This window comes from Taeniopygia guttata, chromosome 2 (assembly GCF_048771995.1).
Source record: "Taeniopygia guttata chromosome 2, bTaeGut7.mat, whole genome shotgun sequence".
Taxonomy (NCBI): Eukaryota; Metazoa; Chordata; class Aves; order Passeriformes; family Estrildidae; genus Taeniopygia; species Taeniopygia guttata.
The window spans coordinates 43,588,274-43,605,952 of NC_133026.1; the positions used below are offsets into that span (position 1 = coordinate 43,588,274).

The 17,679-nt window shown below is 39.6% G+C and overlaps 1 protein-coding gene across 3 annotated transcripts in view; it reads left to right on the forward strand.

Moving 5' to 3' along the window:
• DNAJC13 (DnaJ heat shock protein family (Hsp40) member C13) overlaps positions 1 to 17,679 on the forward strand; it is a 56,893-nt gene that overhangs the window by 37,695 nt on the left and 1,519 nt on the right. For 2 of the 3 annotated variants that reach the window (XM_030265085.4, XM_012571680.5), the window contains 20 exons: positions 59 to 194; positions 1,321 to 1,505; positions 2,941 to 3,015; positions 3,214 to 3,333; positions 4,601 to 4,780; positions 5,123 to 5,290; positions 5,912 to 6,025; positions 6,355 to 6,471; positions 7,003 to 7,180; positions 8,252 to 8,343; positions 8,702 to 8,801; positions 9,676 to 9,750; positions 9,914 to 10,026; positions 10,439 to 10,608; positions 10,979 to 11,021; positions 11,939 to 12,112; positions 13,062 to 13,241; positions 13,493 to 13,633; positions 14,072 to 14,215; positions 15,010 to 15,109. In XM_030265085.4, coding sequence (XP_030120945.3) covers positions 59 to 194; positions 1,321 to 1,505; positions 2,941 to 3,015; positions 3,214 to 3,333; positions 4,601 to 4,780; positions 5,123 to 5,290; positions 5,912 to 6,025; positions 6,355 to 6,471; positions 7,003 to 7,180; positions 8,252 to 8,343; positions 8,702 to 8,801; positions 9,676 to 9,750; positions 9,914 to 10,026; positions 10,439 to 10,608; positions 10,979 to 11,021; positions 11,939 to 12,112; positions 13,062 to 13,241; positions 13,493 to 13,633; positions 14,072 to 14,215; positions 15,010 to 15,109 — 2,605 coding nt within the window. Of the gene's footprint in view, positions 1 to 58; positions 195 to 1,320; positions 1,506 to 2,940; positions 3,016 to 3,213; positions 3,334 to 4,600; positions 4,781 to 5,122; positions 5,291 to 5,911; positions 6,026 to 6,354; positions 6,472 to 7,002; positions 7,181 to 8,251; positions 8,344 to 8,701; positions 8,802 to 9,675; positions 9,751 to 9,913; positions 10,027 to 10,438; positions 10,609 to 10,978; positions 11,022 to 11,938; positions 12,113 to 13,061; positions 13,242 to 13,492; positions 13,634 to 14,071; positions 14,216 to 15,009; positions 15,110 to 16,818; positions 16,931 to 17,679 lie in introns of all 3 variants that reach the window. The other variant, XR_003958621.4, reaches the window with a different exon arrangement.

Below are 17,679 nucleotides of genomic sequence, written 5' to 3' on the forward strand. Positions count from 1 at the left end.
GCTTCAGTAATTTAGAATGTTCTTAACATCACTTACAGCTGTTTCTCCTTATTGGCAGGATATGTTTGAAAAAGTTAATAAAGCATATGAGTTTCTGTGCACAAAGTCTGCCAAGGTGATAGATGGGCCAGATCCAGAAAACATAATTTTGATCTTGAAAACTCAAAGCATCCTCTTCAACAGGCATAAGGAAGGTAAGCATGGTGCCTCAGTGTTTTATGTTTGTTTATTTAGTGGTCATTTCAGTCAGCTTTAATCTCCTCTCTTCTTCAGTCTGTGCTCTGTTGATCTGGTTTCTGACTTGCCACAGCATTATAGGGCTTCAAAATATGACTTTTTCTTCCATGAAATAAATTAATCTGCAGTAAAACTTAATTCAAAACAGCATGAATAGCTCTTTGAAGTGCTCTGCTCAAATACTAACCAATTTGAATCTTCCTCTGTACAGAGAATTCCAATTGTCTATGCAGAAAAATCCTCACTAGTACTCAGTCACCCAGGTGCTGGTTATACATGTGATTACATAATCTGGCTATTAACAATGAGCCATTCTTGCAGGAATTCTGGCCAATGTTAGAGTCCTTGGGTGAGTGTGCTGTGACCCAGCCTATCTCATTGCTCAGTTGGGAAAGAGGAATAGCTGGAGCACCCTAACACTTGGTTCCAGCTACAGTTTTACAGCAGCTTGTAGCTGCTGCCATGTCCAAGTCTTGCAGAGCCAACAGTGTTTTGCTGTTTAAGTGTTACATTATAATGGTAAACTAAGAGCCTCATGTGCAGTCATAGTCCTGTCACTTATGTGAAGCTAGGGACAGCATTGGTATAGACTTAAATGTGTTGAATTGCATTTGGCTCCATATGAAAAATGAAATTATGTTTTAGCACTGCTGACTTCTAAAGAAATGAAAAATACAATTTAAAACTTTAAATTGTTGTGTCAAACTGAACAAGGTCCTTGTAGATTTATTGTTAGTCAGTCCTGGCCTAAGATACAAACCAAGCTATACTTGAGTTTCTCTGGAGAGATACAAGCATTGTTGGGAAGGCTTTGAACTTGGGGGCTTACTGAGCTGGCGATAAGCCTTTTTGATCTTAAATGAGTTCTTCCTGTGAAGCTCTCCTAGCTTCTAGCATGAATATTTCTGTGTAATGAGGAGTTAGATTCTGTGGACTGCTCAGTCTTGTCCGGGATTCCCCGGGTATTTGGCTTCCTTTCCTAGTTCATATATATCTGATACATCATCCACCAATAATTTTGTGATGGCTTAAATTGTTTGGACTGTGCACATACATAAACTTGGACTTTTTTTCCTCTTTCAGATTTGAAACCTTACAAGTATGCAGGCTATCCTATGCTGATAAAGACCATTACCATTGAAACATCAGATGACCTTTTGTTTTCCAAAGAATCTCCACTGTTGCCTGCTGCTACAGAACTTGCTTTTCATACTGTCAATTGTTCAGCATTAAATGCAGAAGAACTGAGGAGAGAAAGTGGAATTGAGGTAAATGTAAAGAAATGTGTTGAAATGCATGCATTTAGTCTTAACATTTCCATAGCTAGAAATCCTAGATCCTCAATGCATGGGAAGTCGGATGTAATTGAGAATCACTTTTGGTCCTGTGACACCAGTTATTCTTAACATCTCAGATATTCTGGATACAGTAGGAGAAACATCTTGCAGAGTATACCCTTTTCTGAACCTAAGCTTGTCTATTGAGCTGTGGATAAGCATGCTACATGTGAAGTTTCTCTACTCCTTTACAGAACTGCTGCATTTTTTATGTGAAAGAATAGATAAATGTGAACAAGTCACTTGAGCAGAAGGCCTCTTCATTGTATATATTACAATATTAGAACCATATAAATTAGAAAAGATGTTGAAGATCATTGAGTCCTACTGTTAATCCCCACACTGACAAGTCCCACTAAATCATGTCCTCATGACTTCTTAAATACCTTCAGGAATGGTAACTCAGCCACTTCCCTTGGCAGCCTGTTCCATTGCTTGACCACTCTTTCAGAGAAGAAATTTCTTCTAATATTCAATCTAAACCTTCCTTGGCACAACATGAGGCCATTTCCTCTTGTCCTGTCTCTTGTTTCTCAGGAAAAGAGACCAATCCCCACCTTGCTACAGCCTCCTTCCAGGTGCTTGTAGGGAGTGGTAAGGTCTCTCCTTAGCCTTCTTTTCTCAAGGCTAAACAACCCCTGCTGCCTCAGCTGCTCCTTATCAGATTTGTACTCCAGACCCTTCCCCAGCTCTGTTGCCTTTCTCCAGCCCTTCAATGTCTTTCTTGTAGATAGGGGCCCAAAAATGAACAGAGAATTCAAGGTGCAGCCTCACTAGTGCTGAGTACAGGGAGACAATCACTGCTATGGTCCTGCTGGCCACACTGTTGGTGATCTAGGCTAGGATGCCATTGGCCTTCTTGACCTCCTGGGCACACCCTGGTTCATGTTCAGTGGCTATTGAGCAACACCCCCAGGTCGTTTTCTGCCAGGCAGTTTTCCAGCCACTCTGTCTCCAGCCTATAGTACTACTGCATGGGATTCTTGTGACCCAAGTGCCAGACCCAGCACTTCGTGTTGAACCTCACACAAATTTGCCCTAGTCCATTAGTCCAGCCTCTCCAGATCCCTCTGTAGAGCCTTCCTGCCCTCCAGGAAATCCATACTCCTATACAACTTAGTGTCATCTGCACACTGACTAAGGTATTAGCTCACAGGTGAAAAGATTGTCAGCTCTTACAGAATCAAAGGTTATTATTAGCTCTTGCAAGGAATTTTCCACTACAAACCATTTATGCAAACAGCAGATTTTTGTCAAATGTTTCCCTTCATCCATTGAAAATGACTTTACCAGCTAATGTTTTGGTTTTGCTGACTTTTACCTCCTTTTGCTGTGACTGAATTTGTATATCATCCAATCCTCGCAGGTATTGCAAGAAGCATTTAATCGTTGTGTAGCAGTCCTGACTCGTTCTAGCAAGCCAGATGATATGTCTGTACAGGTGAGTTTAAAGCAGCAGCTTTAACTGAGCATATGGTCTTCTCAGAAGACTACGTGGTATATGTATAATATGATAATAAACACAAATGTGTGTGTATAGATAATAAAAATATTGATCTCGTATTGTACGTATAAAAAATACAATTGTAAATATGCATTTTTCCTCCTCTTGGAACCAATAAAATATTGTGTTTTGTAGGTATGTGGATACATTAGTAAGTGTTATAGTGTAGCAGCCCAGTTTGAGGAATGTAGAGAGAAGATTACAGAAATGCCTAACATAATTAAGGACCTCTGTAGACTACTATATTATGGCAAGGTGAGTGCTCCTTTCATTTGTCCAAATGGGTGTTTAACTGTTAAATGTTTAAAGGAATATTCTGGGTTTTGAGCAGATAAGACAGTCATAGAATCATAGAGTGGTTTGTGTTGGAAGAGACCTTAAGTTCATCTAATTCCAAACCCCCTGCCATGGGCAGGGACACCTTTCACTAGACCAGGTTGCCTAGACCTGCATCCAACCTGGCCTTGAACACTGCTAGGGATGGGGCATCCACAGTTTCTCTGGGTAACCTATTTCAGTGCCTCACCACTCTCACAGTAAAGAATACTTCCTAATATCTGATCTAAACCTGCTCTCTCTGTTTGAAGGCTTTTCCCCTTGTCCTGTCACTCCATGCAGTTGTGGATAATCCTTCTCCCTCTTTTGTGCAAGCTCCCTTCGGTACTTGAGGGCTCAGTTAGATCACCTTGAAGGTCATCTCTTTTCTAGGCTTAACACACCCAATTCTATCAGCCTTTCCTCATAGTTGTAGTGCCTGGTCAAACCCTTGTGTAAGATCCCAGCAAATCATGAGATACAGAACTCGCCTGCCTTGTTTCAACATGTGTATTTGAATCCATTTAAATTGTAGATTTAAACTGCAGCCACTCTAAAGTTTCAGCTACTTTTGCCTTTTAACTCACACATCAGGCAGCTTGGCTTACTGTACTAAATCAGCAGATAAAAGTACTACAACCAGGCCTTGCATAATAAGATAGACTCTAAAGTCGCCATAAACTCTAGAAACAATATTCTAGAAGCTTCCTTGCCATTTAGCTCTTTTGAACTTGCCTCACATTACAAAAATGTTGAATTTTGTCTGAATTAAGAAAGGAAATCTTGTCTTTAAATTTTCCTGGGGGGTGTGTGAAAGCATAAGACTAAAACCAGATTCTAGTAATTGACTGTATATGCTTGTGTGTTCTGTAGTCCCTGCAGGACACAGGTATTGCCATTAAAAACTCAGCTGACAATCTCTGCCGCAGTTTTGAGTTGCTTTTCCAGCAGTTCATCAATGCTTATTTCTAATCATATAAAATAACTATCCAAGTATTCTTCCCTTTGAAAGATGCTGACTAATTAGCCATGTTGTTGGTTACCAGTACTACAGCTGCAGAAATTATCTCCATTTCATTTTTATGTCTGGGCTGCTTAGATAGTACTGCAGAATTAGCAAGTTAGGGGTTTTAAATCTTTGATACGGAAGCCAGTTGGCATTCTCTGGTTACAGGCATTAAGGCAAGCTTCTTTTTTCTCCCCCCAGACCATACCACGAGTAGCTGCTTTAGGTGTAGAGTGTGTTAGCTCCTTTGCCTTAGATTACTGGCTACAAACACATTTGTTCCAAGCTGGAGTTCTATGGTACTTACTGGGTTACCTCTTCAACTATGACTATACACTGGAGGAGAGCGGGATTCAGAAAAGTGAAGATTCAAACCACCAGGTAATGTTGCCGAGGTGCTGTCAACAAGCAAACAATCAGCTGTTGTTTGCTGTCTCTTACTAAGAGACCAAATGTATTCAAGTATTTGTTAGAATCATTGAATAGCATGAAGAGTAACATGAATAGAGAGTTTTGTAAGAGGATTTTTGTATAATGATGACTGCTCTTAGTTTGTTGGGGTTTTGGTTTTTTAAAGCATTCAACAGCTAAAGCTGCCAAAGCCCATGATTTCTAATGAACTTCATGCAAGACACTTTTAATCTATATCAAGCACTGTAAAAGTAAATTTTTGCTATCAGAAGAAAGCTCTAGGTTTTCTCAGACTGTCTCTATATTTTTCAGGAGGTAGCTAATAGCCTGGCTAAACTCAGTCTCCTGGCCCTGAGTCGCCTTGGAGGGTATCTTTCTGATGAACAAGCTACCCCTGAAAACCCAACAATCAGGAAAAGCTTGGCTGGAATGTTGACACCCTACATTGCAAGAAAACTTGCTGTGGTCAGTCCTACTGAGGTGAGCATCTGTTGGCCAAAACTTTCCCTAGTGATTTATAAAAGAAGTAGCTGGTCACTTCTAAACCACTAAACTCTCTTAGGCCAACTTTATACTGAGAACAGCAGTGTGACTTTTAGTTGCAGTTATTAACTGCAGGGAAAAGAGACACTGGTTCAGCCTCACACACTATGGACAGGAACAGCTTTATAGACTAATATTTGCAAAACTAATACAGGAACAGAAAATTGCAGTTAATTGTTCAAGGCTTAAGGACATGATGATAGAGAGCAAAGGTTAAACTTAACTCTTTAAAAGTGGTGCCAAGGAAGTCATCTGTAAAGAGATATTGCAGGTAGTTGTTGCTCACTGTCAAAAATGAATGGAGAATCTGAAGTAAGTGTGTCTCAGAGCAGAACAAAGAGAACTAAAATTTAGATTGTACTTTAGTACATAACTTGCACATACTGTTTTTCCTGTATGTTTTTCCAATATGGGAAGTTTTCTACTCTAAACTTGCTTGTGTGATTTGTCTAGCTGTTAATAAGATTGAATTTACTGATACCATGAAACATGCTGATTACTGTGCATAATGATCCAAAATGTGTAAATGTGTTACATCGTGTAAACTCCTTTTCTTAGACTCTGAAGATGCTTAACAGTAACACAGAGAACCCCTACTTGATCTGGAACAATGGGACACGAGCTGAATTACTTGAGTTTTTGGAATCTCAGCAGGAAAGCATGATTAAGAGAGTAAGATATTCTTTACTTTAAATCCCAGTACTATTTTTTTACAAAACTGTCTTGTGTTTTCCCATATCCTCTTGGGATGCACTTGTATGGTTAATGCAAGTATCCATTGTTGTCTACCTCAAAATAACTTTCTTCATTCCGTAGTTTTTGAAAGATAACAAAAACCCTAAGATTTTGCTTGTTCGTGTTATGTTTCAATCTGAGCTTCTGACTTACTGAAGCATTAAGTGTTCTGTTCAAGTATTGCCTATTTCATGATCAGATTATAGCTTTACACTTTCTACAAGATTATTTTTTGTCTGAGCTTGTGTGCTTATCTCTGCTTAAAGGGTGATTGTGACAAGAGCTATGGATCTGACTTTGTCTTCGGTGACCATGCAAAGGAACTTATTGTGGGAGAGATTTTTGTTAGAGTCTACAATGAGGTCCCTACCTTCCAACTAGAGGTAAGATGTAGCTAAAAATTTTCCTGTTAAAACTAGTGTTTAGAATGCTGCTTCTTCCTGTTTATCTGTCTGCGAGTGCAAACAGAATGGAGGAAATACAAAATATTATGGAAAATTTCTTCAAGATCCACATGTTATGAGAAAGCTCTTTACTGGAGCAGAATAAATTAAAAGACCAAGTCTGTCATAAGATGTGCTCTTCAGATGTCTTAGTGACTTTTCTCTACAGGCTTGAGATGCAGGCACTTGGGTTGATTCAGTAATTCCAGGAGGTGGTGGTGCTGCCTATTGGCTTTACAGTGAATGTCTGTGTACTCCAACACACCTGCTGGAGTAATGGCAGCTTTTTAAGTGTATGTTTAGTTAGAAATAGGGTTTAATGTGATCCAGCCATTATAGTGATCATAGAGAAGATCTGCCTGTCTGGAAGAAGGGAATATGTGACATGTAGAAAGTACTTGGATACAGTTTTTTCTACTGTGGATACTGTTGCATCGCACAGCTAAAAATGTTACCATCTCTACTTCATAGCTTCCTAAAGCATTTGCTGCAAGCCTCTTGGATTATGTAGGCTCACAAGCACAGTACCTTCATACACTCATGGCAATAACTCAGACTGGGAAAGTGGAGTCCAATCAACATGGAGATCGCTTACGGAGAGTTGAAATGGCCCTGGAGGCTCTGAGAAATGTCATAAAACACAACCCAGGTAGGCTTAAAACTGAACTTCCCCAGTATACTCTTCCGTGGACAGCCTTAAAAACTCTGAACCTCTGTAGTCTGTATCTTCCAGTGAGAAAGAAGCTTTTTTTCCTTGCTGACTGACTTTAACATTGTTGGTAAGCCATATAAGCTTACTGTTTTCTTCTTTGCCTGGAGAACATTGTCAGTAAATGTAGCAAAAGTTTGGGTTAAATTCAAGCCTTATCTGTTTTCATGTCTGAATCATTAGGTTTTAAATGTAATTCAATCCTGCTGTTGCTAGGAAGACTTAAACCTCTTGAAAGAAACTTGCTGTAGTCCTTCAAATAATCTTCAATTGTTTTTTAAACTTCCTTGCATCAAAAAAATCCTCCTTGAACTGAGTACTTTGTGCTAGTAAACACCTAAATGACACCTGTGTTAGGGCTGTAGTAAAGCAAGAGGAGAAGATGCTCTTGAGAGTGGGCAGCAAAGTTTGATGAGCAGACATCAATGTACAGACTGGGAAAGCCTGAGACAAATTATTAGGATGTTTTCCTGCTATATTATATGCTGCTTCTAAAAGCAAGCCATGTTACTATTATGGCATCTAATAATAGCTGGTTAGGATGTTCTCTGTGTTTGCAATTATAAACCTTGAGGCAGCTGCTCCTTATGGAGACAGCAACCCTGCTCTGAGCTGGGACATTCTGAAAGGGCAAGTAGATTTGAAAACAATAGGTTTTGATGGTCAATGATAAATAAAATTACATAATTTGTTTAGTGGTTTTGTAAGAATGCAAGTCACTAGGTAGTCCAAGAACTACATAGGTTACTTTCCTTGGAGTGGGGAGTTACCCTCTGTTTTTGAAATATTGTTGACTTGAAATTCTGTGGAAGCTAGATTAATAGAGAGGAGTTCATAATTTTATAACTGTAGCAGGTGCTGTCCTGTATGATCTATTAAAACTTCTGTGGCAGACTACATACAGCTGTTCAGTCTTTGACACCTTTCTGTATAATGAAATACGGGCATGGGAATTGGCCTTCAGTGAATGTTTTGGCTAGTATGGAGAGTAACTTACTTGGTCTCTTGCAGGTTCTGAGTGTGAATGCATAGGGCACTTTAAGTTGATATTCTCCCTTCTGCGTGTTCATGGAGCTGGCCTGGTGCAGCAGTTGGCTCTGGAGGTAAAAAAACCAACCAATGAAAAAACAAACCACCCCCCACAAACTCCCAACATCTCCATCTGGATGCTTTACATAATCACCATAAACAAACCTGGTTGTGTAGCTGTTAGAGTAGATTCTAAAAAAAATGCTAAGATTGGGGTTCCAAGGTGTCAGTTCCTCCTTGGAGGAACATGTGTCATGACTATGTCTTTGCATCCTTCTTGCCTGAAGAGACAAAAATAATTTGGTGGCAGGAATAAATGTTGTAAGTATCAGTTCTGGTAGCCAGTGAATTGGCTAACTTCATATACTAGGTTTTCTGAAAAGTGTCGGAATAGCTAAAGTATAATCAAGTGCTGTTTCTGATCTTTTGCAGGTAGTGAACATAGTAACAAGTAATCAAGAATGTGTTAACAACATTGCTGAGGCAATGGTCCTTGCTAACTTACTGGCACTCCTGCATTCCTTACCTTCAAGTAGGTACCGTAGGATTCTCCATCTTGCAAGGCAAAGGGTTTCCAACTCAGGAATTTATAAGAATGCAGATGGCTGAAATTAGTTCTGAGTTTTAGGTTACAATGGTCTTGTTAGCTTTATAGGACAGAGAGCTGGGTTATGAAGAGAAGCTACAGTAAGAACACCTATATATTGGAACAAAACTCTCCTCAGGCTTCCCAGCTGTTGCTGTTCTCCATTCTAGTTGCTCAGCTATTAATGAGAACAGTACGGACAGTACTGTGATACATCCTCAGTGAAGCATGGTGTTCCTATGCCCAGTCCTAATAACATTCTTCAGCTATCAGTTATTCCTCTGCTACATAAAAAAAGCAGGAATCACCATTTTTTTTAAAGGAGATGACAGGAAGCAGGAATAGAAATAGTTTTTTTAAGAAATGGAAAATTTAGACCATCTCTGTCATCACACAGGCCCTATGATATGCTGCTATGTCACTTCTGTCTACTGATTTAAACATTAGTGACTATCATATCCAAAGCTAGCAAGGATGGCTTACAAAAATGTTGTGTGTGATCAGTTTTTTGTCTTAAATGTGTGACCTGAAACATAGGAAATGCGGGTACTCTGATTACTTCTGAATTGTGTAGTGTTCCATTGACTAATTATTCCTGCAAATTTAGCTAATTAGCATCTAATTAAGAAGTTATGCTGTATTAGAATGTGGGATTGATTTGACATTCCTTAACAAACGTAGTGTAGGCAGAAATTCCTAAGCTTGTAATTGTCTGAAACTTTATTGCAGTTTTGAAAGTTTACTGTTAAGATCAGTTACATTTATCTTTGCTTATTCATTCTCTGTGACACAAAGTTCTTAATGCTCTTTATTTTGACAGGTCGGCAGCTTGTCCTTGAAACTTTGTATGCTCTGACATCTAGCACAAAAATAATTAAAGAGGCTATGGCAAAAGGTACAGTACTACACTGAAAGCAAATGTTTCTGCAACAATGGGCTTAAAGTGAATAGAGTGGCCACTCTTCCCTTTAAAATAATCAGCATGTAATTGGAGCATTTCTATTACTTGTGATCAGAAAAATATATTAAATTGAATGCTTTCTATCTCTTTGTTGCAGGTGCTTTAATCTACTTACTAGATATGTTTTGCAACTCAACTCATCCACAGGTCCGAGCCCAAACGGCAGAGCTTTTTGCTAAAATGACTGCAGATAAGCTGGTGGGTCCAAAGGTAAGAATTGTAACAGCTCTTGTTGAAGCTCTTTCTTGATATTACCTCCATTTCTCTAAAGGTGAGCAAAAAAATCTTCTGTATCTGAAATACTCATGTAAGGAGCAATCAGGCTTCTTCAAAATAATTTAACTTTTAATCTGTAGGCAGACTTCTAGAAGCTGTTGTATGTACAGTAACTTGTATAAGCAGTTTGGTTTCCATTTGTAATGACTTTAACATTAGACACCTAGATTTCAGAGTCACTGGCTATTGCTGTTTAAAATGATGGCACTGTTTTATTTTGTGGTGTTGTGGTCTAGTTCTTGACAGTTCTAGCATTAAAGACAGTTGGACATTGTGGAGTTTTCTATTTTTGTCAGTTAGTTTGTCATAAGATACACTAAGTGTCATTTATGTTCATCCCTTCTAGGTTAGAATCATACTAATGAAATTTTTACCGGGAGTCTTCATGGATGCCATGAGAGACAACCCTGAAGCTGCTGTTCATATCTTTGAAGGAACCCATGAAAATCCAGAATTAATTTGGAATGACAGCTCCAGAGAGAGAGTATCAACAACAGTTCGAGAAATGATGCTTGAGTATGTGGAAACCTTCTGACTGTGTTATCTTTAACTGAGACACTCTCTTAGTGGCAGTAAACCAGAGTAGCTGTAGAAGAACTGTGAGACAGAGCTCTGCCTGTGAAAAGTAGAATTCCTGCAAGCCAGACTTCAGTGAAATAAACTTGTTCACTGTTTGTATACTGTACCAGTAAGTCAGTAATACAGGTGCAGTTTGTGCACAGTCCAGTTATTTGCTTGCTGCTGTAGGATTTGGAGGGATACAGTGGGGGTACAATGGAGTTTAGAAACTGGAGCTGCTTCGCAGTGATGGGGGGAGACTAAGGTGTCAAGTAGAGAAGACAACTGTTTCTTTTACTGCTCATTAAAACTTACTTTCTTTTTAAAGGCACTTTAAACTTCAGAGGGACAACCCTGACACTAACTGGAAGGTAAAAGTATACTGTTTCTGCTTTGAGTGTGTTCGGGGAGGATGATAATAGATGCTTGTGTTGGACTCTAACACGCTTTTCTCTTAAAGTACTAACAGGAATTCACTGCTATGCTGTGAATATGCTATGCTGTGTTCATAACTGAAAATATAACTGGTTTAATGTTGAACTGATGCTATTGTTACTGCTTGCAGCTTGAAATTAGATACTTATGGGTAAAACCACTGTCAGCATACTCTGAATATTCTGATAGTTCAGGTCATTCTTAATCTCATCAAAAGTCAGCAACAAAGGAGAATACTGGCTTGCTGGAAAAAGGCTTGTCACTACACAGCCATAGTAAACTTGCTCTTGGTAAATGTGAAGTAACTTTAGGAAGTCACTGGGTCTCAAAAAATATTCGAGTCCTTAAGCCATTCTCTCACATCAGGCCCATCAGTGAGGTGTTTCAGTATGTAGTGATTCCCAGTGTCTGTGAAAAGCTAGACATGACTTCCTCGTAGAAGTCCTCTAGTTCAACATTAAACCAGTTTCTAAACACATCATTATGTCTATTTTTATCCAGATGAAAACTGGAAACTTCCCTAGACTGATGGTGAGAAACCTTTCCCTGAAGTGTGCAAGGAAGGAAAGGGCTGTTGTATCATCAGCCTTGTTGCTGGTGCTTCTCTTCAACTAGGGTTTGCCACTGTTGCAGCTGTATGTTCAGTTATTTGTGTTCTTTGAAAGAAAAGTTCACTGTAAGTGGTACTGCCTGCACTGCACTGTTGTTTCTACTGTCACTTCTTACCTCATGTTCTTCCAAGATGAAGGGTTTATTGGTCGGAGAATACTGTTAGTGACCCTGACCACTTAGAGAAACAGTTTCAGACCTCTCAAATACTGTTGTCAATAACTTCTACTTTACAATTCAACAGCTGCCTGAAGACTTTGCTGTGGTGTATGGTGAGGCAGAAGGTGAACTTTCAGTGGGGGGAGTCTTCCTCAGGATTTTTATTGCCCAGCCGGCCTGGGTTTTACGGAAACCAAGAGAATTTCTCATTGCACTGTTGGAAAAGTTTACTGAACTACTGGAGAAAAATAACCCCCATGTAAGATGACTTTTTTTCTGCTTCTATGCTTTGAATCTGTTTAGCATTCTTAAGTTTTTAATCTTTTAGTTTCTTATTAGCTTAGATTCTCACACTTTTTTCCCATCATCAATGGGCTTTTCTGTCTGCTTTCTGACTCTCTGTAAAAGTGTGTTGAAATGTTTGGGCAATTTCTGAACAGGAGTCAAGGTTTTTAAAGTCCCCAAAGCCATAGAATTAGCTTCAATTAAGTCTTAGGGACTTACTTTGTGCTAGAGATGAAGTGTCTTTTAATTATTCCATGACTGACCAACATAAAAAAATGGCACTTGTTCTACACCGCCTAAAAATTTTCTGCTCTTGAGACTTCTGTTGTCCTTCTGCAACACTAGCGTCTCACTCTAGTATAAATTATGTGACTTACAGAAGGCTGCCACCTTAGTTAGTATAATGAGTACAGCAAATGTTTTATGGTTTAAAAATTAATTTTTAAACAGTGTTCCGACAGATTCTGTGTTAGACTTGCAGGATGGAAACTAACTAGCATGTTGAATAAAATATGCATCTTTGTTAAAAAGATGTAATAGCAGTTTGTAGAGGCATGCAGAATACACAAGGTGTGAGGAATGCTTCTGCACAGACTGCAGAATCCTTTAGGAATTCAGGTGGTCAGCCAAACATCCATGCTATCAATGCTTCCACCAAGCAACTTAGCCAGATATTGCATTCTCAAAATGCTGGAAATAGTGCTTAGGAATTCCGGTGTGATCAGTCTTTGTGGGACTCGCGAATGTTTGCCAATATTGGAGCTGATAATCATGTTCTTAACTTGTTGTTTTAACAGTTTGAGAGCAAAGTGATATAAAAACTTTAGGGGAAAAACTCTATAATGGAAAGTGAGAAATGTTATTATGATGATACATATGACTTTACTGAGTTACACTTTCTATTGATTTTTAATTTTCTGCAGGGGGAAACTTTAGAAACCATTACCACAGCAACTGTGTGCCTGTTCAGTGCCCAGCCTCAGCTAGCTGATCAAGTTCCTCCTCTTGGTCATCTTCACAAGATAATCCAGGCTATGAATCACAAGAACAATGCCATTCCTAAAAGTGCCATTCGTGTCATGCACATATTGTCAGACAATGAGGTACTGAATCATTTTAAGTGCTTGAGGGGAGAAAAGCATAGCTGGAGTTATTTGCATTGTTTAGTAGTGTTCCTAAAAGGGCATTATTCTAACTGTAAATACTGTGTAGCAAGTAAGCAGGGACCTATAGCTAAATAATGGAGAATTGCTAGATTAAACACTGAGGAATGTATGGTGCTGGCTGACCATATCTACAATAACCATTAATCTTGGCATAAAATAAAGTCCTCAGGATGTTTATCTCTCTACAGCTTTGTGTTAGAGCTATGGCATCACTGGAGACCATTGGCCCTCTCATGAATGGAATGAAAAAGAGATCAGATGTAGTTGGGATAGCCTGTGAAACACTGAATCGAATGTTTCAGAAGGAACAAACTGACCTAGTAGCCCAAGTAAGTAGTACATTCTCAGACTGTAAAAATGTGGTATATTTAAACTGTTCAACTTAAATGGCATCTGGGAAGCCTCCTGGACACTTAACTAATGTGCTTTTCTTGCTAGAAAAGTTTTTTTTATCTAAAATGCAGACCTGTTCAAGGATGTTACCCAAGCATTGAAGCTTAATGCAAAGGGTAGTGTTATGTCCACTGAGAAAGTGTAGCGTAATGCCAACTAATTCAACTGAGTTTACACCTAGACAGAGCAGAATTGCTGGGCAGTATCTTTACTTTCTCTTGTTTGTATTCATACAGCTCAGGCAAAATGTGCTCATTTTGGCATTTGTAGTAATAGCTGTTGGCACTTTTGGTTCACACTAATGCTAGTGATATAAAAATTATTTATGGAACTTCCTGTCCATTTTAAGACAGCTCATTTGGGTATGTTTGCAGGCTTTGAAAGCAGATTTGGTCCCTTATCTTCTGAAGCTGCTTGAAGGTGTTGGTCTTGAGAACCTGGAAAGCCCATCTGCAACAAAAGCTCAGATTGTTAAGACTCTGAAATCCATGTCTCGTAGCCTGCAGTATGGGGAACAGGTGAGTACTCACAAGTCCTTTGACACTTGGTAGGTGTGTACCAAACTCTGAACATCCCTGGTTTAATCTTCTGGCTGTCACGTGCATCATTCCACCTAAAGTGTTAACGCACCACAACTGCAAAATTATTATGGTTTGGAATTTCTTCACTTCTTGCTTGTGGAGAAGTCATTGGTTCAATGCATGTGAAGACCACTAATAAAAAAGACAAATCCAAAGTGCAGAAATGTTATATGAGCTGGTTATCTTTAACTGACAGCTCTTCAGAACTTATGTTATAAATGTAAATTTCTCTTCTGTTTTCTGAATAAATGCATAACTGCAGCAGCTTTATGGATGTATATCTAAGTAAATTTGTCCCAGTAACTGCACTAGTTAAAAAGGCACTTAATGCCTTTCTCTTACCCTTTTGCTGAAAGCTTTCTCAAGGGGAGGAAACTTGGAATAGGTCTTTCTTCCAAGTAGTCCCTATCTTGCTCTATTACAGGAGAAGTCCTATTCTCCCTCAGCTGTCAGTGAGTGGCAAGTGCTGCTTCTAGGGTTTCTTTTCCTTGTCACCCTTTTGGGGAACAAAGGATAAAGTCAAGCTACTGAATACCTTTTGAGCATTGTGTTCAGCTGCACAATTCACATGGAAAAGTAAGTCTCCTTGGAAATGTGCAGAAATTCCATATCACAGCCTGAACTACTGCCATGTTCTTCAGTGTAATCCTTTCAGAATGGTTTGGCAATGGGTTTGTTCCCCTAGAACATGACAAATGGTACTCACTGTGTTACCTCTTCAAATACTGTAGGTAAATGAAATTCTGTCTCGTTCTTCTGTGTGGAGTGCCTTCAAGGATCAGAAACACGACTTGTTCATTTCTGATACACAAACATCAGGATACCTCACAGGTTAGCAACTCTTTCCTGTTTATGTCCTAGTTATACTGAACTGTTATTTAATTGTCACACTGGACTCTAGAGTTACTGTTTATCCCCAGGATCTAGTGCCATCACATGGTCTGAACATTCAGTGCTGTACAAATACAGTAAGTTTTTAAAACACTTATTAAACAGTAAACTTCTTGCTAGTTGTGAGTGTATTTCTCTGCATAGTCTTTACTGTACATACTTAGAATCTGGCACTGGACACTGGCAAGACTTGCAAGTACTCTGTAGTGATAGAGCAGAGATGTAATTGAAACTGATGAATAACAATAGCTTTCCATGCTTTGTCAGGACCAGTCTACTTTGGTTCTAGAACACAAGTTTTTCTACAGTTGGAGGGATGTGTAAACTGTTTTCAGAATCACTCAGACTGTCTCTATTAGTTGGCTGTGTGAATTAACACAACTTTAGTGTTAGGCAGGTAGTTGTACTGTTGGAAAACTTGGAATACTAAATAGATTGGAGTATGAGGCTATGTTCCAGCCAGAATCAGTGGTCTGCCAGGGTGGCCTTGTGCCTGTACACAGAGCTTGCAGCATATGCTTCACTGCAGCTTCACCCACCTTTGGGTGGGTCCCCTGCTGGTGCCACCAAGATTGAAACGGCACCCCAGATGCACCCCAGTCCCACTGGCAGTGAAGATGAGCATTTTAGCTGTGTGTGCTGTGCACTGTGTGCACAATAAGGTTTAGCTACTGAGGGAAGTTTCTTGCAGGGTGCAGACATAATCCCAGATCAGTTATGTCACTGCAAATCAACTCCTGTTCTTCCTTCACTTGAGCAGCACTTGACAGACACAGTATTGCAGTCCAAAACAACACTATCACATAAAATATTTTCAGATATAGCAAATAATGACATTGCAGCAAACTATCAAAAGCAACACATGATGTAAACTTGTGACTCCTCTGTAGCCATCAGCTGAACAAACACCTGGTCTTAAAAGCTTTGCCTCACAGGTGAGGTTTTAAAGTCCTTTTTGACAAGCTAGTGTGGACACAGCCACGTGCCACATGGAACTTTCTCATCTAACCCAGTATAGGAATCTTGGTAAAGCTTTTGAGCATAACTGAACTAATGAGGTATAAATTAGATGGCCAAAGTTTTTCTTGCAAGATACTAGTATGTATTTTGAGAAAATGAAGCAAGAGACTTTCAATTCAGGAACTACAACTTCTAGAAGTAGTTGCTTGTATTTTGTGAGTAGGTATTGCAACACTTGATGCATTTTTTCACACAGGACTCTGCACTTTAGCTCTGAACAGGAGTTTTCTGGTTTTGTATTGTTTAATGCCAGTTTGACAAAGAACACTGGAACTGATCAGTTTGTACTGAATTTCCTTGGTATTTCATAAGCATTATAAATTTAGGAATAGGAAGAAAACCTGACTGATTATTGGCCAAGAACTGAAACTATATCAGATGTGGTCAGGCTTGAGACTGGGGGCAATACAGTTTTCCAATTGCCTTAAGGCCTCTGCTGCTTGTAATTGCCTAATGTTTAAGTGCTTGCCAGTGTAGAATGAAGGTGCTGTACAAATGCAAATTGTAGATGGAAACCAAGCTTTATTTTTAACCTCTCTTATCTTGTATTCTGCCTTATGTCTTGCTTCAAATTGCTTTGCCATTTGCACTTCCCTTGAAACTTCCCTTGCTTATTTCTCTTCCCTCAGGTGTCTCTTCTCCTTCCCTTCTAACTGGCAGCAGTCCCCTTCACCTGAGAAGTGGGCTTTAGATCTGCTGTGTCAGGCAGCTTGCTAACTTCTGTGTAGCTCTCTAAAGCAGGTAGATACCACCTCGCAGAACGCACGCTGCACTTGCTGCATTCCGAGTAACAGATGCATGTCCTAGAGCTGTACAAATGCATGGTCCCAGACTGCCCAACACCGACACACTTGCCTTCCTCGAGCACAGAGGAGCACTACACTGACAACTGCTCTGGCTGGTACTTGCTGGTACTACACAGGAATTCAACTTTGGAACTATGTTAGGAATCCTCCATAATGGAAAAGCTTCAGGCAAAAGATAACTATGGGGAATTTTTGCACTAGGATGGGTAGCAGCGGGTGGGACACTTGGCAGGTTCCACTGACGGGCTAGCAAAGAGAGGTCCCCTCCTGCAGTCAGAGAGCTTTTTATTGCCAGAGGCACTGCTTTCTTTGCTCTCTGCCTCGCAGTAGTAGTGTGGGGCCATTTGCAGGGAGACAAACCACGCTCTGATGTTCTGGCTGAAGTGTGAGCAAGGAGAGTGGGGCAGGAAAGAATAGTAAATTTGGGAGAAATCAGTGAGGATGGCTTAAAGGGGAAGAGTACAGGACCCAGCAAAACTTAGTATGTTGAATATTGGCAGTGTAGGCTGGAGGTCTAAGACCAAGTTGATCGCTGTATTGGTGCAGGAACGTTTTGTGTGTGATCAGTTTTCTAGTCATTAATATGATAAAAATTACTGTTAAAGCCTAAGTTCCTCATGCTGCAACCTAAGTTTTTATTGCATTTATTGAAAGTTTCTATATGACTAAATTTTTAATTCCAGG